This window comes from Notamacropus eugenii, chromosome 1 (genome assembly GCF_028372415.1).
Source record: "Notamacropus eugenii isolate mMacEug1 chromosome 1, mMacEug1.pri_v2, whole genome shotgun sequence".
Classification (NCBI taxonomy): Eukaryota; Metazoa; Chordata; class Mammalia; order Diprotodontia; family Macropodidae; genus Notamacropus; species Notamacropus eugenii.
Window position 1 is genome coordinate 367,153,309 of NC_092872.1, and position 21,530 is coordinate 367,174,838.

Genomic DNA, 21,530 nt, shown 5'->3' on the forward strand with positions numbered 1-21,530 from the left:
TTGCAAAGATATACTGGATTTCAATGGCATACTTCCTCAGGGCAGGGCCCACATCTATGTCATTCTGAATGCACAACACTGATCAGAATAAAGACTTTGATAATCATGATGTATGAACTGGCAATGTAGAGTCAGAATCTTAGTGGAGGAAGGGAACTTGGGGCTTTTCAAGCTTCTCTTACATGGATCCTGTCTTGCTTTTTCCACCTAGGTAGCATTGAGCCCCAGGTTCTGCTGGGGCAGAGTTGCTGGTGGAGCTGGTCACCACCATGGATGATGAAAATCTCCCCCTATCACCATCAGTGGAAGGCAGTGCCTCCCACACCCTGATCCTGGGACTCCAGTCCAGCAGAGAACAGCCATTGAGAGAAAAGCCTACAAAAGTTCAGCTTGCCCCCTCAGATGGAGCCAAAGGAGACAGGAGCTCAGGCAGAGAGAATGCAGACAGCAGTGAGGACACTTTCTTGACTGAGCCTCGGGAGCACAGGAAAAGGACAGATACCCTAGCCTGTGGGGACAGTGCTGAGGGCAAGGATGGTGACCTCTGTGATTTGTCACTCATGAATAATGTGTCCTTGGGGTTTGGGCCAGGTCAAGTGATGGACTTGGATGGTGCTGAAGCTCCCAACATGAGTGGACACAGTGACTGCTGGAGGGAAAGAGAACTTGAGAAAGGGGAGGCCCCTTACAAGAAGTCTGGCCTGGGATATCAGCAGCCACTGGACAGCACTCCAGGGAGTCCTTGTCCTGAAGTCAGGTAAGGGAGTCTCTTTTCTCATCCTATTACAAGTGTGGGCTAGATGTAGCACTGCCCTTGGAGTCAAGAGGGTCTGGGGTTTCTAGTTTCATCTTGTCACTACCCATATCATTTGGGGCTAGTCCCATCATTTCTTTGGGTCTCAGTTTTCTCATCCATGAAGTAGAGGTAATCATCTCTGCCCTCTTAGGGAAGGAATGAATGAAAGCAGAGATGAGCAAGTGTCTTAAATTTTAAAGTTCAGTAACTATTTATCAAGTATCTACTTTGTAGAGTGCACCATGCTAGGCAAAGGAGATGAAAAGGTCAGAAAGCTGCTATCTCTCTCTTCCAGGAAGTCACAGACTAGAAGGGGATGGATGGCATATATTCAACTCAATTCAACGAATGTTTATTAGGTGTTTTCTATGTTCAAGATACAAAGCCAAAAATAAATACAGTCCCTGTTCTTAAGGAATCTACATGCTACCGAATGATGGCACAATATATACAAATGATAAATACCAAATAAATGCTTAAGAGGACAAAGAGGATGTTATACAAATATAAGGGATGACGATGATGATTACGGTGCTGCTGCTGCTATATTCCCCAGCAGACTTTGCTTAGAGCTTTATGTTGTTGCCAGGACTGATCTTGTTCATCTGGAAACTGACTCTGCCTGGGAGGCAAGGAGACATGTCCCTATGAGACCACAGAATTTACATTTTTCTTGTGGGATATGGAACAACATTGGCCTAAATCACTGGGAAACATCTGCTATGATTCCATCCACAAATTTAAGGGCCAAGAACAGACTGAATTTCTATCACCCTCTTAGAGTTTGGTAGGGTAGCAATTTTATTAATTCAATTTTCATTTCCTGAGCATATTCTTTGTTCAGGAGCCTGGGCTAGGCACTCTAGGGGATACAAAGATGAGTGGACTGTGGTTGCTGCCCCTGAGAAGCTCATAGTCTAGTATGGAGGAATAAGACGTTTGTACCAGTAACTGATACAAGTTATGATAAAAAAAAGTATTGCAAGACAATACACAAAGTATATACATACATACAAAGTTAATGTGCAAGTATTTACGGGAGTTTAGAGAAGGGAAGAAGGATCTCATAGTTTTCTAGTGTTTGTCTTTTGCCTCTTTTTGTATCCCCTTAGTTTAGCACAGTGCCTGGTTCATATTAGACACTTAATAAATGTTTGTTGATTGATTGGTTAGTTGATAGTATCACAGCAGGAGTACCTTTCAGTCATACCTCCCTGGATTAAATAAATTCAGGGAACAGTGTGGTACACTGGAATTGGTGCTGGACCTGTAGTAAAAAGACCTCAGCTGCTTACTAACTATGTGACTTTGGGTTTAATCTCTCAGGGTTTCAGGTCTTCATCTGTAAAATGGGTGTGTAAAATGAGAGGGTTGGAATAGATAACCTCACGTTTAACCTAGAGGACTTGATTGTTCCTTTTAAGTATTTGAGTGGCCGTCATGTGGAGGAGGAGCCAGATTTCCTCTCTTTGGCCCCAGAGAGCAAAGCCAGGAGCTACAGACTGAAGTTACAAAGAGTCAGATTTGGACTTGATGTTGGGAAAACCATCCTAACAATGAGAACTGTCCAAAAGGAGAGTGGGCTGCCTAGAGAGGTGCTAGATTATTGCTCCATGGAGGTCTTCAAGCAGAGCCTCCAAGTCTACTTATTGGGAAGGTAACGGTGGGCATTCTCTTTGACTAGAGGTTGGGCTAGGTGGTTGCTGAGGCCCCTTCCGACTCTAAGGTTCTGTGCTTCTGTGACCTTGATGCTCTTTCCAGCTCCAAATCTGTGATCCTATGACATACAGTTATCCTCCTCCTTTATTCTTCTCTATGGTTGTAGGGTGAGTGAAAGGGCCTGGTTTTCAGGTGTGTGGTGCCTTTTTAATGCCATGAGGTAGTGTGGTGCAGTAGAGTGAAAGATGTGAATGAATGGATCTAACAAATGAGTGAAAAGTAGGCATTAAGCACCAAATGCTGTGCTAAGTTCTGAGGACACATGCAAGAAGTGACATAGTCTCTGCCCTGAAAGAGCTTACATTATGATAAGAGGAGACAACACATAGTGGAGAATAGTGACAAGGGAAGTGTATTTTGGTTTGAGAAGATACTGGGAAGGGGAGAAGAGCTAGAGTGGAGTTGATTGACAACCCTTTCCAGAATCAAGGACTCTATTGAATTGATTAGAATTCCTAGTGTAAGGGGGCAAACTGGGCATGGAGGGGAGGGAAAGGAGAGGTATGTAGTAGGGTGGATGGCAGGAAGATGGCTAAGATAAATGACTTAATGGAATGTGAAACATGATCTGGGCCTGAATATATAGAGTGGACTAGTAGAGTTTGTCACATTCATTCTCTAATCAGGACAGCTTAGCTCTGGGGCAGGTGTTCCAAAGATGAGGGAATGAAGTTCCTCAGGACATGGTCTCCAAAGGTCTGGTGCCCACAGGGTGCAATGGCGCAGTGGATGACAAGATGGTGGCCTGGATGGACCTTTACATGACCTATGGATTAGGAGTCAGAGGAGTTAGTTTCCAATTCTGGCTCCTCTATTTACTTTTTATGTGACCTTGGACAAGTTACTTAACATTGCTGTACCTCAGTTGCTTCATTTGTAAAATTATAGGGTTGAACTAGATATTCTTAAGATAGGTCTCAAGGTCCTGTGTAGCTTCCATCATTGTAAGATCCCTTCCTCAGAGCTCTATTCTTCCTCTAGTTCTGCTGGGTTCTGCTCCTTCCCCCCATCTTCTAAGAATTATGTAGCCTCAGTTTCTCCAGGCTAGCATCATATTGAAATGTGTGTGATGTGGCAGATTTTAATCAATCAATCATTAAACATTTATTAAGCATTTACTATGTGCTAAAAAAAAAGGCAAAAGAGCTTACAATCTAGTGGGGGAGACAATATGCAAACAAATATGTGCAAAGCAGGTTATATACAGGATAAATAGGAAATAATTAACAGAAGGAAAACACTAGAATTAAGAGGGCTTAGGGAAGGCTTTAGGTGAGATGTTAGTTGGGACTTAAAGGAAGCCAGGGAGGTGAGTAGTTGGGGCAGAAGAGGGAGAACATTCCAGGCATGGGGGACAGTCAGAGAAAGAGCTGAGAGATAGAGTGTTTTGTTTGGGGAATAGGCCAGGAAGCTAATGTCTCTGGATCAAAGAGTAAGTGTGAGGGAGAAAGCGTAAGAAAACTGGAAAGTTAGGATGGTAGGACAGGCTATGAAAGGTTTTGAATGCTAAACAGAGAGCCTGGGAGGATGGTGTTGCCCTCTGCAGTGATAGGAAGGCAGGAGGTGGCTAGAGTTTAGTGGGAAAGATAATGACTTTGGTTCCAGAGGAAGAAAATAGAAAGCAGATAGGACAGGGAAGTACTGGTATCAGGATGGTGAAGAGGGTAGTTGTCACCACTGGAAATGCCAGCCAATGCTATAGTAAATTTTTTCAATTTGGTGGAAAGATCTGATTTTCTTCGACTGAATCTCTGGGGGCAGTGCAGACAGGTTTACTTTTCATTTGTAGCAAGAGTTGGAATCTTGGAATTTCCTGGGTGGCTGAGGCTGCTGAAGTGCATGTTCTGGGAAGAACCAGACCTCCTAAGAGAGGTCCTTCTAGTGGAGGGATGATCAAAATCTAGACATCTGGCACTGAGCTGAGAAAAGGACTTGTGGAAGCTGCTAGACAGTTTCATTACTAGTGTGTATCGAGTACTTTTAACTGCATCATTGCATTCCTTTCCCTCATTGCTAGCCCCTGAAGGGAGAGTGGAAGGCACACCCTCCCCCTGTCAAGTTTGTACCTGACAATTTCATCCCTTCTCACCAAAGGCTGGTTACACAAAAGACTCACAAATGATGAATATTAAGTAAATCAATATATTCAAGCAAGACAGCGAACAGAAATTGGAAAAGTTCTACAGATTAAAATATACCAGAAAATACGTGAAAATGAATGAATGAATTCTTTTGATGGGAATCAGCTTGAACCATGAAGAGCGAGATCCTGATGTTATCCAAGGGGAAAGTCTCTCTCCAAAGTCTCTAGGGAGGCTAACTCGAAATCAGGGACGTGCTGAAGAGCTGGTTTCTCCTATGTGACTTCTAAAGTTCATCCCTTTCTTCCTTCCTGAAATAAACTCTGGAACCATGTTATTTCTCTTGAAGAATGTGTCTCCAAATCTCTTTTGAGCCAACGTCACTCTCCTTGCAGGTCTGCAGTATTGTGTTTGCATTCTCCCCACCAATTAGGAGTCAAGTCACATAAGCAGCAGCACACAAAATGCCCCAAGCTTGGCTGGAAACCTGAATTACAGGTATTTCATTTGAGCTTCACAATAACCACTGAAATAGAGAGAATAGGGCTATTATCCACTTTTTTCAGATGGAAAAGGTGGAGCTCTCAGTGAATGGCAGGATCTGGTTTAGAACTCAGATCTCCTGATTATTGTCTAATGTTCTTTCTAGCACATATTTGACCACTCGTGTGTAAAAATCAACTGCCCTCCCTGACTTCTCCCTCCTCCCCTCCCTACTTATTCCCAGCCTAGCTCCTTAACTTACCTTTTTTGGAGGCCATATCCAGGCAAAGTTCCTAAGAAATTATAGTAAATTTCCTTTCTGAGACAGATAGATGGGTGGTTGGAGGTGGCCCTAATTGCTTTTTTTCTCTTTTGGGTTAGGGAAGCCAGAATATTCAGTTGGAAAGCTCATGGTATTTTTCATAAAAGGTGAGATTTTCAGAGGTCAACTAGTCCATCCCTCTATCTTTAGTCAGATAGGAATCTCTCATGTCCTTTAAGTTCTTCCAGAAAGAATGCTCTTCAAGTTTTCTTGGTCAGTCTATGCTGTTTTCACTCTCAGGAAGGTCTACTTAGGTGAGTTTCTTGATATAGTTCCCACCCTTTTCCTCAAATTGGAAATAGAGAGATAGCTGGCAGTCCTAATTCCTTGTACAACAACACCTCTGAGGCAGATTGACCATTATCAATGGGTATGATTTTTTTTTTTGCCTTTTCTTATCTTATTTTTACTAAGCAAGACCTCAGGTCTGTGATGAATGGGACTTCTTGGGCAGTGGGAGTGACCTCCTCCTGTTCCTGACTGTCCAATGTTGTCCTTGTATAGATGTCTCCCTCCCACATATAGACCTTAAGAGCAGGGCTAGGGCAAGACATGGAGGGAGGTTCAAACAAACCAGACCATATGGGGAAACAGCAGAGAGCTTGCAGAGAGTATCAGCAGGGCATGCATGTCAATGCATGATGCATCCCTATGGCATGTGTGTGTCCAGACATGCTCATATACCTACACATATGTTTTCAGCTACATATGTGTTATGAATACATGTGAATGGACATGCCTGGGCACTGTATGTATATGGGTACAAAGAGACAAGGTATTCTAGTAAACACAGTACTGGACTCAGAATCAGGAAGACCTGGGTTTGAGTCCTGCCTTCTACACTTACTGGCTGTATGACCATAGACAAGTCACTTAACCTCTCTGAACCTCAACTTTCCTCATCTGTCAAATGGGGATAGTAGCACTTATTGTACTTGTGAGACTCAGATGAGAAATCATGCTTGTTAAGTGCTTTGCAAAACTTAAAAGTACCATGTAAATGAAAAATATTATTATCACATGTTTATGAGTCTGGGTAAAGAATGACTAAGAGACTGAGTGTTTGGAAGCAGAACCCAAGACATGAGCATCACCATTTGAATGCATTGGCCCCTCCACTGACCCTTTGGTTCTGAAAATAGCCATAGTTATTTGGAGACTAGTTCTAATTCCCTGCCTTTAAATGATAGACTGGGTAATTAATTCCCTAGTTTCTGCCCCTTTCAAGCAGTGATGGGAGTGGCAGGGAAATTTCAGGGCAGGAAACTTAAGAGATTGGCATTGAGGAGAGAGGGGAGAGAAGGGATAGAAATCACTACTTCAGAAAAAAGGAAGGAAGGAAGGAGAGGAGGAGGTTGTCACCAGTTCTCCACTTCTGACCCTGGGAATCCTCCTTCCTGCTCCATTGGCTCCACAAGCCCTTGGGTGGAAAAAGATCAGGAGATGACATCTATTTTTTGAGGAACAGATGATGAAGGGCAACAGAGAATAGCCCAGTGGTAACTAACCGTGTAGGGACAGACCAATCACAGAGGAAGAGGCCTGGTTATCCCTATTATCCAACAAGGACAGTACAAGGAGCTCCAGCAAGGGACAATTTAGGTCAAGAGGGAGGGGAGGTTTGAAGCGCGCGAGTGTTGGGTGCTGTGTGGGCTGTGTGGAAGCTCCTGCCTTGCAGAGACTGCAGGAGGAGTCTGCACCAGGCTCTCTTCCCCAGGGCCCCACAGCCAGGTGGAAGGCAACGGTCAAAAGGGCTTATTTACATATAATTTACATTCCACTTACACAATGCAGCATAACTGTGAGCTTTCCTTCCAGAGCAAGTTTTTAAGAGAAAATCACACTCCTGCTGCCCAATGGTCATGTCTGGATGTTTCCATTTTCTGCCCTTTTTCTCCTTATTGTCCTAGATCTGGGGTCCCCTTGGAAGCAGGGATGGGGGCCTGTAGGTAATGCTGTCAGGATTGGGAAGCTGGTAAAGTTGCCATTACTGTTTCTTGCCCTGCCAGTCTGTGCCTTACCTACCCTCTTCCCCTTCCTTCTAGGACTCTGTTAGTTCTCCCTTTTAAAGCTGTGCTCAGGAAGAGGTTAGTAGTATCACCTACTTTCTTCTTTCCCAGAAACTTGTACAACTGAAACCTGACCTCTCAAGGTTTTAGTCCAGGGGTGAGGAACCTCATAATCTAGGTCTAGGGTCTCATAATCAAGGGCTGCACTTGAAGACCTAGAGAACCACATGTGGCCCGGAGGCTATAGGCTTCCCACCCCTGCTTTAGTCCCTGGCAAAGGAACCTCAGGTAGTAGGAAATAGAATCCTTTGGGGCTTGCAAGGATGACTTGTTTGAGGCAGGGATTAATTCTAAACAAAACAAACTCTAGTAACTAAAGCTATACAAAAATATTCATTGCTCCTTTTCATATGGTAAAGAATGGGTATCTGTTGGGGGTGCCCATCAGTTGAAGAATAGCTGGGCAAGTTATGGTGTATACAAATGTGATGGAGGCATTAGATTCACAGATTAGCTCGGTTCTAGTATATCATAGTCTTACCAAGTTCTAGGATCCAAAGCTCCTATGGACTTATGTCCTGATCACACTCTGACTCTAGCAAGTCTGGCTTCTTAGGGCATCTCTGCTGGTCTGGCAGGAACATTTGACCTAGAACCCTGGCTCCAAGATCACCACTGCTTGAGCTCCTGGGTCTGGGGACTCCTCTCCATGCACCTAGAACTGAAACAGGCTAAATGAAATATAGCAAAGTCCCAAGCATGAAGGCTTAAGAGAAAGGAAAAGGTTACCTTTCCCCACCTAGCTTAGTGAATGGTGTCCATGTTGTGGGTGAACAAGACCTTCATTCACCGTTGCAAGTCATTAGAAAGAGAGAGCTTGTTCCTCTGTCAGGTAGATTTCAAGATGTAACCATTCCTGGCTGTGCAGCCAGTGGAAAGAGGTGTTTTCACCCCTGGAGTAGGAATGTAAAGAGTGTCTTCTTCCAGCAGCAGGTCCTTGGTGTCTCCCACATGGACATCTTAGATGATCTGAGCCTTTCCAGTTACACCTTTTACTGAGGAGAGTACCATCACCCTCCCAGTCAGATGGGCATGCATCATAGGTTTCGTCTGTGACCACTTCCTCTCACTCCCTAATATCCAATCTGTTGCCAAGTCCTATCTACTCTACCTTCATAATATCTCACATATATCCCCCACTTCTTTCCTCTGACACTGGTACCACCCTGATGCAGGACCTTATAACTTCACATTTGGACTGTTGTGTTAACCACCTTGTTGCTCTTCTGATCTTAAATGTTTCCCTATTCCAGTCCATTCTCCACTCAGTGGCCAAATTCATCCTAAAAATATAGGTCTGACTGTGTTAACTGCCTATTCAGTAAACTCCAGTGTCTCCCTATAATCTCCGGAATAAAATGTAATGTATATAAAATATAAAATCTGCTATTTGGCATTGAAGACCTTTCATAACCCTATTCATAGCCCTATTGCCTTTCCAGATGTTCAACATTTTATCCACTCTGCAATCCAGTGACATTGAGCAATGGTCCTTGAACAAGACACTCTGTCTCCATCTCCCATCTCTAGCATTTTCACCCTCATGCCTGGAATGCTCTTCCTCTTCATCTCTGCCTCTTGGCTTTCCTGGCTTCTTTCAAATTCCAGACAAAATACCACCTAAAAGAAGCCCTTCCTAGTTCCTCTTCATGCTAGACAGAGCCTTCCCTCTGAGATTATTTTCAATTTATTCTGTGTAGGCCTTGTTTGCATGTTGTCTCCTCCTAGATAATAAACTTCTTGAGGACAATACTATTTTTGTCTTCTCTGTGTAGCTGAAAGTTTAACACAGTATCTGATATATTGTAGAAGCTTAATAAATACGTACTACTTAACGACTCTTCCAACACACCTATTCCCACCCTCACCCCCTTCTCCTGTGGAGAAGGTCTGTGCTAAGGCATGGGGTTCCTATACAGGGCTCATATGGAAGCATCTCGCAGCCAGACTTGTGTTCATGAATACATCTTGTGGTCCTCCAGCAGCCTCAGAAACATCAGCAATTGACTGCCAGTGGGGTCTGGGGTTGCCATTCATAGGATTATAGCTTTAGAGTCAGAAGAGACCTTAAAACTCATCTAGATCTATTTTTGAAGTTGGTATTAAAAGAAAAGGATATCAGTAAATTGACCAGTAAGGTCAAGCAATTTGGCCAAAGTCACACTAGTAAGTAGTACAAAGCAGAGCTGGGATTCACACTAAGGTCCTCTGTCTTTCTTCTTGCATCTCTGGGATCTGGGATTAAGGTCACAGCTGAGCAAGGCAGGAAATGCTATAGAGTTCTCAGGCTTGAACTTGAGTTCAAATTCTCCTTCTCTCCCATGCCCTCCCAGGGATTACTCATTGTAGGTCTAGAGCTGAACAGGACCTCAGAGGACCTCTAGCCTAACCCTCTCATTTTACAGATGAGGGAAGAGAGACGAAGTAACTTGCTCAAGATTATAGAAGTAATAAGCATCAGAGGTAAGAGGGTGGGATTTGAACCTCTGACTCCAGAGCAAGGTACCCTTTCCACTTGCCTCCTTGGCGGATGATGGGAAGGAGGGAAACATAGTGTCACAGAGCAGGAGTGTTCTTTTCAGAAGTGAAGTGCAGAAATGCTTTGTTGTTTTCCTCTGGGGGTAGGGCAGCATTATGGGAGCATCATAGCCCTGGGACGGGATGATGGATCCATCAAAGGCTAGGTCTACACCTGTCCCCTGCAATTCTCCAGAATAGCCAAGCTTAAACCTTCTGTGTACATACTAAAGCAAAGAGCTGACTTATTCAATAAAAGCAAATATTCAAATATAAAAACAGGGGAAAAAATCATACATGAAAATACAAATTCTGTTATTTATAGCAGTTTTTTTAAAAGAGTGGTGGTGTGTTGTAGTAGACAGCTGTCTTGAAGTCAGGAAGAACTAGGATCAAATCTTACCTCTGACATACATTCGCTATGTGACCATAGGCAAGTCATTTAATTTAGGATGCTGACTGTTCCTTCACTATATTGATTAAATCACAGGTCTAGTCCCCATCCCTTAAAGAAAATGTTAGTTAATTTCAACAAGGCAGCAACAAAAAAATCTTCTTGGCATTTATTTTTTAAGTTTTATTAATATATTTTGTTTTTATATTACATTTACTGATTATTCACCCCACCCCTTCTTTGTGGGAAATCTCTTGTAACAAAATAAAACAATTACTCAAAATTAACAAGGGAGTGATCTGATTGGAAAGTGTGTGCAACATGACACATAGGTAGCTCTCACCTCTATTTTAAAAGATGAACAGGAATCTATTCTCTTTTTTCTACTTCATAGTATTTTATTTTTTCCAATTATAAGTAAAGATAGTTTTCAACATTCATTTTTTTGTAGGATTTTGAGTTCCAGATTTTTCTTCCTCCCTCCCTGCCACCCTTCCCAAGACAGCAAGCAATCTGACATAAGTTATACATGTACAATCATGTTAAGCATATTTCCACATTAGTCATGTTGTGAAAGAAGAAACAGAACAAAAGGGAAAAGTCACCAAGGAAAACAATCCCAAAGTAAAAACAGTCCGCTTCAATCTGCATTCAGACTCCATAGTTCTTTCTTTGGCTGTGGATAGCATTTTCTATCATGAATCATTTGGAATTGTCTTGGATCGTTGCATTGCTGAGAAGAGCTAAATCACTCATAGTTGATCACTGAACAATATTGCTGTTACTGTGTACAATGTTTTCATGGTTCTTCTCACTTCGCTCAGCATCAGTTCATGTAAATCTCAGAAACCTATTTTCTCTCCCTCCCACACCCCACCCCACTGGGGGAAAAAAAAGGGGAAAAGAAAAACAAACTCATTGTAGCAAATACCCAATCAAGAAAGACAAATTCCCTTATTGATGTTTACTTTTTAAGAATTCTGTACATTTTGGTGCTGCTGCTGATTGCGATGTAATATGATACCTGTAATAATATAATGTAATAGTGTGTGATACAGTGAATAGGGAGCTGGCCTTGGTGTCTGGAAAAACTGGGTTTAGGTCATACCTCTGACACATACTAGCTGTTAGATCCTTGGCAAATGTCTCAGAGCTCCTGGCAACTGGATTAAGTTACAGAGAGGTTGCCATCTGCACCAGAGGGGGTGTAGATTCCTTACCAAGCTATTCCTACATCTAAAAAAAAGCAGGTCTGGACCAAAAGAAAAATCATCATCGTCATTAGGAATATTAATATAACTAGATACTTAATAACTCTAAAGTCCGTCTGTATACAGCTTGGATTTGACTTTCTTTACTCTATGTCATTTAGTACACCCTCCTATATCTCACTTGAATATATTCATATTCTGTGGTGTATTTTCCAGTGGGGGAGTAGGGAGAGGGGTGGGGGTGGGGCTGGGCCCTGGATATGACTGGGCTTTGAGCCAGGCATATGAATTTGTTTGTAAATACTATAGTCCATTATCCATCTGAAAATTGCAAATAGCATTGTGGCAAGCTTTCCTGGGCTCAGATTCTTTTCATTTCTCCCCCTTCTGTTTTGTGCCTTTTTGCCTTTTCCCTTATATTTCTGCTACTCTTAGTCCCTGTTGGGCTCTGACTTTGATTGGCCTTAACTTAGCCCGTCAAGGAGTAAAGAGTGGGATAAAGAAGAAAAGGATGGAAAAGCTCCACAGTCTTCCATTCTCTGAAATGAGCTTCTTGTTCATCTTTCCTAGGGCCTGAGTGGGCTTGGGAGTGGGTATGGGGCACCAGGATAGGTTGGATTTGTCTCTGAGAGAGAGATCTTGGTGTGGAAGGAGTCCCAGGCTATGCTTTGCACAGCACTGGTCTCGTGGTCAGTGGGGGGCAACTGAGACCTGAGTATTGATGATTGCAAACATTTTATTTTCAGTGAACAAAACTTGTTTCCTTTCCTCTCCTCTCTTATTGGAAAGAAAGAAGGAAAAATAAAATTCTTGTTGTAAATTCGTATATAGTTGAGCAGAGCAAACGCCTGACCGATTATATCCCCCAAAATGTCTCCTTCTGCTCCCTGGGTCCATCACCTCTCTGTCATTGACTATTGATGATTGCAGATCTTCTCTCCTTTCCACCTTAAAAAGCACTGTTCTGTTCTTTTTTTTGTTGTTTCTTCCTTGTGATTTTATTTGGTGCAGGGAATTCCTGGTGCGGAAATTCTCTCCACCAATACAAATCAGGAACTTGTCTAGTCTCAGTTTCCTGGGGAATTGAGAAATTCAGTGATTTGCTGTGACCGCATGGTTAGTCTGTGTCTGAGACATGACTTGACCCCAGCTCGTCCTCCTCCCGGGTTGCCTGCCTCTGTATCCACTCCCCAGGGTTGCTTTTCTCTCCCAATCCTCTCTCATGCTTGTTGGAGGGTGGGCTATTGTTATTTGTGTTTAATGTAGCCACCCTAAAAGATTGTGATTTCCATGAAAGTGGGGACTATGCCTTTGTTTGTCTTTGTGACCCTGGGCCTCAGGTGACACGGAGAAGACATAATTACTGCTTCCAGGGGTTTTATGGTTTAGGTGGGAAGATGACATCTATCCACACATGAAATGAAGAATAATTAAATGCTTAGCTTGGTATAGACTGAAAGTACTGGAGGAGTTCATTGAGGGGTTAGATTAGTCTAGACTTCTGGGATCAAAGAAGGAAATAAAACTTGATTTGTTTCTTGAAAGGTGAGTAGGATTTAGATGAATATAGGAGAAGGGAGCACATGTCAGCTAGAGGTTGGGGGTACAGAAGTGAGACTGAGTGCTGTGGGTTGGTGAGCAGCTCTGTCTTACTGGCAGCTAGCATTTCTATAGTGCTTACTATGTGCCAAGCACTTTCCAGTGCTTACTTCACTTAATCCTCTCCATAACTCTGCGAGGTAGGTGCTATTATCCTCACTTTACAGCCGAGGAAACTGAGGAAGACAGAGGCTAAGTGACTTGCCCAGGGTCATATAGTTAATAAGTGTGTGATTCTGGATTTGAACCAAACTCCAGGCCTGGTTCTCTACCCTCTCTACCACGAACAGAAGGTACTTGCAGGAGAATAGTAGAAAATAAAGTCGGATCAGCATGCAAGTGTTATATTATGGAGGACTTTGAATGATGGTTTAAACTTAGTGGAGGAAGCAAGAGGGAGCTGTTGTAGGTTCTAGAGCAGAGGAGTGACATCATATAAGAAGAAATTAAAGAAACTTATCCTGGCATCGGTATACAGGATGGGGATAAGGGGAGGGGAGGAGATAAATGTAGGGAAGAATTTGTTGTAAGAGTCTAGGAATGAGGAGATGAAGTCTGGACACAGGCAGTGACAGCGGGCATGGAAAAGAATGGATTAAAGATACATTTGGAATGATAATTTGATAAACTGGCTGCTAGACGAATATGTATACATAAAGAATAAAGGAAAGGGAAGTCCAGAGATGACTCCAAGGTTTTGATAGATGTCAGAGCTAGAGGAGAGGGCATCAAGGTAGAAGGTTTAAAAATTAATTGGTATCTTTTGTTTTTATATTACCTTCATTTCTGTAAGTTCTCTTCCCCTACACCCAGTGAACCTTGCCCAGTAACAAAAAAGGGAAAGATTTTAAAAAGTCATTCAACAAAACTAACCAACCTAGCAACTGAGTCTGACAGTGCTTGCAGAATTCCACACCCATAGTCCCCCTCCCCTGCAATGAATTGCACTTTTGCAATGATTAAGAGAGAATTTTGAGAAAGGAGCGATCAGTGGTATCAAATACAGTGGAGAAATCATGGAGAGTATAGAGAAGAACATCAGAGAACAACTGTAAGTGAGGGGCAGGAAGAAGGAGTGGTGAAGGCTAGGGTCCTCTTCCGTGTTGTCCTCCTTCTTTCATAGGGTTGGGAGGGGTCTGACCTCAGTCCTTTGTGTCTTCCAGGCTGTTTGAGGAGCCAGAGGCCAGTGAGAGCCAGGAGGATGCAGAGTCATTCCCTTTTAAGGACATCCGAGATGGTTTTAGCTCCACTTTTGAAAAGATTGTGGAGTCGGAACTGATGAAAGGGACCTACTACAGCAGCCTGGACTCCTTGGACGTGCTGAGCCTCACTGATGAAACCGACAGTTGTGTCAGCCTGGAGGTGCCCCTCACCCCACTCATCCAGCAGAGGGTTAAGGAGAGCCCAGAGCCGACTGAGGGCCTGCCAGAGGACAGGGACAGGCAAGACGGGGCCGAGGCAGGGTTGGTAGATGGGGACTTTGGGAGTCCCCTAAGACACTCCATTACCAGTAGTCGATCAGAAAACGTCCTGAGCCGACTGTCTCTGAAGGTTGTTCCCAACGGCTACCATGCTCCTGCCACCCAGGACACAGAAGAAGAGGAGGAGGAAGAGGAGGAGGAGGAGGAGGAGGAGGAGGAGGAGGATACAACTAAACTTATTAATTCTGTCAGGTGAGGCAGAAGGGTTCACACACCACTTCACCACTTTTGGGCCCTAGTCAATACCCAGTATCTGTGATTTTGCCATAGGTAATTGAGGCCCGAGAACAAGGTCTTGGTTACATCCATTGATGTGCTCTGTGACTGTGGGCAGCCACAGACTGGACCTGCTGCAAAGAAAGCCAACAGCAGGGGGTTGAATCTTGCAGCACCACTGCAGGCTTTCTGAGGGGATGTGGCAGGTTTAGGAATAGCTGTGGATTGAATCTATTGGTTCTAGAAGGTATGTGAAATTTCAGGAACACAGATAACTGAGTCCCTTGCTGCCCTTGGAGATGTGAGGAAGGAGACTAGGACAGGATGAAACTAAGGCCCCATTTTTGAGGGAGAGAAATACTAACTGCATGCAGAATCCAATGCTGTATGCAGGGCTCTCAGACCCCTTCCAAGCCATGTTCTGTGGAAATGTCAAATCCTCAGTCCTTTACTCATTACATGTTAGTAGGTTAGCAAAGATCTATAGAGTGTTCCAGGTAAAAAAGGTCATTTTGCCCACAGCCTTGCTTCTAGACATGACTTCTCTCCCTCCCTCTCCAACCAAGTCCCAACTGCTGAAGGTCCATCTGGCTCTCAAAGATCTTCAAAGAGAGGGCCCTGTATTTAGAGGCAGAGGGCTTAGGTTTGAACCTCACCTCCATTACTTGCTAACTTATACAAGCCACTTCATTTTTTCTGGGTTTCATTTTTCTTACCCATGAGCTTCTGTGATAGGAGAAAAGAGAACTATCTAGTGGTCTGGACAATTCTACCCAAGGTCTTTCTCTCCCACTGAAGTTTCAGTTTATTTTACTTGTTCTGTCCCACAAATGTTATTGTAAAGATCTGTTCCCAAGCTTCAACCCTTCTCACCCCTTTTCAGACCACTCCATCCCCCTGGCTATACTTATATTGTTCATATTTCCGTCCCAGTGACCCAAGCTTGAAGGATGCATTGTCAGACTCTGATTCTGACCTGGGCAGCATGGAGCAGCTGGACCACGGGAGTACAGACACATTGGCCAATGGATGCCAGGCAGTCAATGAGGCAGCTAAGAGGTTAGCCCGGCGCCTCTACCACCTGGAGGGTTTCAAGCGCTGTGACATCGCCCGCCAACTCAGTAAGAAGTAAGTGCCCCCTCCTGTACTCCTTCCCACCTCTAATGTTTACCATCTGAATGACCTTGGGCACTTAAACTTCCTTGGGTCTCAGTTTCCTTATCTTTGAAATGGGATATGGGTTGAACTAGTTGGCTTCTAATATCCTTTCTAATCCAAAGCCAATGATGCCCTTTCCTCCAGCCTACTAGGGAAGACATTCCTTTCCTCCTAATTGTCACCGTTTATTGAGAAGACCGATGGACTTGGAGTAAGCTACTACCTGGGTTCTAGCTCAGACTCTGCTACAAAGTAGCCATGGAGAATTTAGGCAAGTTACTTCCCTTCTATAGTTCCCATCACGGTTTACTCCTCTGCCAAATGGAGGTTTGTCCCACCTACCTCGCAGGATCATAGACCATCAGAGCCAAAAGAATCTTCCGTAGAGGAAGTGTCTTGTACAAGGTTACTCCTGACGCCTAATTCTAGGCTTCTGACATTTTTGTATTCAGTATTAGAGTGGTTGGGAATCTGATGAAATAAGTCAGTCAATAAGCCTTTATTAAGCTCCTACTCTATGCCAGACACTGATCAAGACACTGCCCTCAAAGGAGCTCACAATCTAGTGAACATGCAAACGATTATGTGCAGACAAGAAATATAGAGGATAAAGGGAAAATAATCAATAGAGGGAGGCAGTAAGGGGGATTAAGAGAGGCTTCTCATAGAAGATAGGATTTTACCTGGGACTTGAAGGAAGGCAGGCAAGACAGGAGACAGAGACAAGGAGAAAAAAATGACAAAAATGCCCAGAGTCTAGAGTTGAAGAGTCTTGTTCTCAGAATAGCAAGGAGGACATACTCTAGATGGTAGAGTACCTGGAGGGGAGGAAGGTATAAAAAGACTAGGAAAGGTAGGAGGTAGCCAGGTTGGGAAGGACTTTGAATTACCTGGAGGTGATAGGCAGTCACTGGAATTTATTGAATACTAGAGTGACAAAGTCAGACCTGTATTTTAGGGTGATTAACTTGACAACTGAGTAGAAGACAGACTGGTATGGGGAAGGATTTGAGGCAGGTGGACTAATCACAGATTATTGCAATAGTCCAGGTAAATGGATGAGGGTTTGTACTAGGTAGAGTCAAAGGAGACAAAGGGGCACATATGCAAGAATATTATTAAAGGTGGCATTGACAGAGTTTGGTAACAGATTGGATGGGGAGAAGGGGTGAGAAAATAAGATGTCAAGAATGACACCTCTATTCCCAGCCTGATTGCCTAGAAGGATGGTGATGCTCTGGACAGTAATAGGGAAGTTCAGAAGGGGGAAGGTTTTGGGGGAAACAAAATGAGTTCAGTTTTAGACATACTGTGTTTAAGATGATTACAAGAAATCCAGTGTGAGATATCTAGCGGCTGGAAATGTGAGTTTGGAGGTTAGGGCTGGGTAAGTGGATCTGAGAATCATTAGCATAGAGATTATAAATGAATCCATGGGAGTTGATGAGATCACCAAGGGAAATAATATAGAGCAGGGGTGAGGAACCTGTGGCCTCCAAACATGTTTGGATTCAGTCAAAGGTCACACTTGAGGACCTCGAAGATCGCATGTGGCCTCGAGGCTGCAGGTTCCCCACCCTTGGAGAAGAAGAAGAGAAGAGGACCCAGGACAGAGTCTTGGGGGGACACCCACCATTAGCAAGTGTGATCTGGATGAAAATCTAGTAAAGGAGTCTGAGAAGGAGCTGTCAGACAGGTAGGGGAGAACCAGGATTCAAGAGTATCATGGAAACCGAGAGAGCAGAGGGTGTGTCGAGAATAGACAATCCATGTTGAGGGGTGAGAATACACTTGAGGAAGGTTCAAGCCTTCTCTCATGAAAGCTGACATCAACACTGTCATTATCAGAGTGGCTGGGGCCCAGTCCACTTTGTAGGACTGCAAGTTTGCAAGTTTAGGTTGGACATAGGCCTTGACTTGGGGAACTTAGAATAATAATGGGGCACATTCCACTGACCTCAAATAATTCTATTTCTTCTCACCCTCCTCCCTGGATGGTGTCCTTGTTCCTGCTGGTGTCCTAAATAGGTTTCCTTTCTGAGCTATACAGGGCCAATGCTGCTGCCCCACAGGGACAGGAGTCTTTAGGAACGAGGGTAAAGGCAGTGGGGATAGACTGCTCTCAGTTGTCCTGAACCAGGATGGAGATTTCCAAGTGCAGCAATAGTTCTCCTCTCTGTATAAGTAGGTGAAGGTAGGTAGGCAAGGACAAGACAATCCCCCTGTGGATCAATCAGGCTGGAATGTTGTGGGTTTCTCTTAAGGTTCAAAATAAAGTTATTTTGTATGTCTAGTCAGCCAGTCACCATGGATTGAGTGACCTGAGCAGCTAGGCAGTGCGTTGGATAGAGAGCTGGCTTGGAAGTCGGGAAGATCAGGCTGAAATCCTCCCTCAGATTCTTGTTAGCTATGTGAAGCTAGGTAAGTCACTTGGTCTCTGTTTCAATTTCATCTATAAAATGAGGGAGCTGGGCATGATGGCCTTTAAGGACCTTACCAGCTTTACATTTATGATCCTAAGATCATTTTCACTGGCTGTCCCCTGTGCCTAGAATGCTCTTTCTCTGTCTTCACCTCCTGTTTTCTCTGGCTTCTTTCAAGTCCCAGCTGAAATTCCATCTTCTACAAGAAGCCTTTCCCAATCCCTCTCCCATATAGCCTGTGTATGGCTTGTTTGTACATAGCTATTTTCATGTTGTCCTCTCCCATGAGACTGTAATGGCAGGAACTATCTTTTACCTTCATATTCCTAATGCTTTGCAAAGTGCCTGGCACATAGTAGGTGTTTATTAAATACTCATTGACTAGGACTGACTGATTGTCAGCGATTACTGCGAATGGAGCTCCAATCTAGACACCGTGTGACGTCACACAGAGGAAGGAGATATAATAGGCTTTCTTTATTTAAAGACGCTGAGAGACAGGGATGACAACACTGAAGTCGGATCCAATTTGTCAGGTGCTTAGATTAAGCTGAAACAAGATGCTACCGAGGCTGCGTTAGCTGCAAAGCCCTCCCAGGACGAAGAGGGAAGGGAAGCCTGGGAGTGTGGTGCGTCCCAATCTGCATGTGCTTCTCTGCCAGTGCATCCATTGGGTTCCCTGTGTATGCAGGACCGTGTATATCTCGTGTCCACATGCGTGTCTGGCTCTATCTGTCAACACAGCTGCATTTGTATATCTTTATTATCACAAGCTCTGAGAGTCTCTAGGCTCCATTTGTGTTGCTTGTGTGATCTCGGGGGAAACATACATGCAGACTTCTGAACAGCCTTCTGCATCTCCTGACCTCCAAACCATGGGGATCAGTGACAATTCTTTCGTATTTCTGACTTTATGTAAAAACATCAGGGCCATTGTGCCCCCTGGTGGTCAACAGAGGGAAATCCTTATTTCATAAATCATTTTGTTGTTGAGTTATTCCAGGTCGTGTCTGGCTCTCTGTGATCCCATTTAGGGTTTTCTTGACAGAGTTACTAGAGTGGTTTTCCGTTTCCTTCTCCAGGTAATTTTACAGATGAGGAACTGAGGCAAACGAGATAAAATGACTTGCAGGTCATGCAGCTAGCAAGTGTCTGAGGTCAGGTCCCCCAGCTCTATTTACTGTGCCACCTAGCTACCCCTCATAAAATCAAACTGATTAATTTCAGTTCAATTCAATACATATTTATTAAGCACCTACTATGTTCCAAGCACTGTACTAGGTGCTGAGGGAAAAAAAATGGCAAAAGACAGCCCTGGGGGAGCTTAAAATTCAGTTGGGGAGAAAACATGCAAATAAATATATGGAAAGCACACTATATTCAGGATAAATAGGAAATAATTAATGGAGGGAAAGCATTAGATTTAAGACTGCTTAGGGAAGGCTTCCTGTAGAAGGTGAGATTTTAGTTGGGGCTTAAAGGAAGCATGGGAGGGATGTCAGTAGTTGGAGCAGAGAGGGAGAGCATTCCAGGCAGGGGGCAGGGCCAGAGAAAGTGCCTGGAGCTGAGAGACAGAGGGTCTTGTTCGTAGAATAGCCAGGAGGCCGGTGTCACTGGGCTGAGCAGGCCTTGTCAGGAAATAAGATGTGGAGAAGACAGGAGAGGTAGGAGGGGGCGCAGGTTATAAAGATCTTTGAATGCCAAGTGGAGCATTTTGTATTTGCTCCTGGAGGCAACAGGAAGCCACTGGAGTTTATCAAATGGTGTGTCATTTCATCAAATCATGTTACAATGATCATGTGATCTACTGGAACCAGAGATTTTAGAGTGGGGAGACACCTTAGGGGTCATCTGATCCAAACCCCTCATTTGTAAGATGAAGTGATCTGGGTTTTTTTTAATGACTTTGCCCACATCCTACAGGTCACTGGAGGGCAGAGGCAGGATTCCAGTGGAAGTCTCCAAATCCAGCATGATTTCTATTGAATTACTTCTTTCCACAGAACTGGAAAGAATTATAGACTTTTAACTGCCTCACTTTATAGACAAGAAACTGAGGTTTGGAGAAGGAAAACTAATCTAACTTATACTGAACAGCCAATCAATGCCAGAACTGGCTAGAACTAAGATCTTATGGCTCCCAATTCCAGGGCTCTTTCAAGATCCTTGATCGAACTATGCCTGGCATTAGGGATACAAGCAGTGATGTTCTGGAGCCAGCTTGTACAGGAGAGATGACTGTTAAATTTTCAGTGTGAACATCTACAGCTCAGCCATCAGCAAATGCTACAAATCAGGCTGTGATCTGTTGTTGGGAACCTGCGGCCTCAAAGCCACATTTGTCCCTCTAGGTCCCCTTTTGACTGAATCCAAACTTCATGGAACAAATCCCCTTAATAAAAGGATTTGTTCTGTAAAACTTGGACTCAGTCAAAAAGCTACACCCAAGGACCTAGAAGACCATATGTGGCCTTGAGGCCCCAGGTTCCCCACACCTGTGAGTCTAGGCTTAAGAAAGAGATGAAGGAAACTTAAAAGGGTAATGGGTACACAAGATTTTTTTTTTAATTTTTGGAGAGCCAATTGTTAAACATTTACTAATCCACTGCTGAATCCAAGGAAGAATAAAATATAATCAAATACAGCTGGAGAGGCAAGATTTACTCACGCAAAATAATAAGTGACACAAGGCAAAATATTACCAAATGTAAGAGTGTGGGGAATAAGAGTGTATTCACTGTGGTTGTGTGGGGAGAGTACTGTGACCTGGAGTAATCCAGGGAGGCTTGCTAGAAAAGGAAGTGCTCAGGGCTGGGCCTCAAAGGGCGATTGGGGTACAGATGAGTGGAACAAGGATACAAGCCAAAGGGAAATGGTGGGAGGGAGAACAGTATGGATATCCTGCTATCTCGGTGGCCTTCAGAGACTCCTGAACTCTTTCAGGAGAGCAGATCAAATCATGTTCCTGGGACTGAATTTGATCTTGTGATTTCTTGGTTTTGGAGTGTGTGGGAGGGTATTCCAAAGGGAAGCCACTCCAACTCCTGTTTTCAAGTCTTCT

General features: G+C 43.8%; 1 protein-coding gene across 1 annotated transcript in view; it reads left to right on the forward strand.

The window, feature by feature from the left end:
* The first annotated feature begins 221 nt into the window (after positions 1-221).
* The window catches only part of PSD2 (pleckstrin and Sec7 domain containing 2), a 49,735-nt gene continuing 28,426 nt past the window's right edge, over positions 222-21,530 (forward strand). Inside the window, exons 1-3 of the mRNA XM_072630492.1 lie at positions 222-757; positions 14,355-14,864; positions 15,822-16,016. Of these exons, the coding sequence (XP_072486593.1) occupies positions 270-757; positions 14,355-14,864; positions 15,822-16,016 (1,193 nt within the window). The 5' untranslated portion in view covers positions 222-269. The remainder of the gene's footprint in view (positions 758-14,354; positions 14,865-15,821; positions 16,017-21,530) is intronic.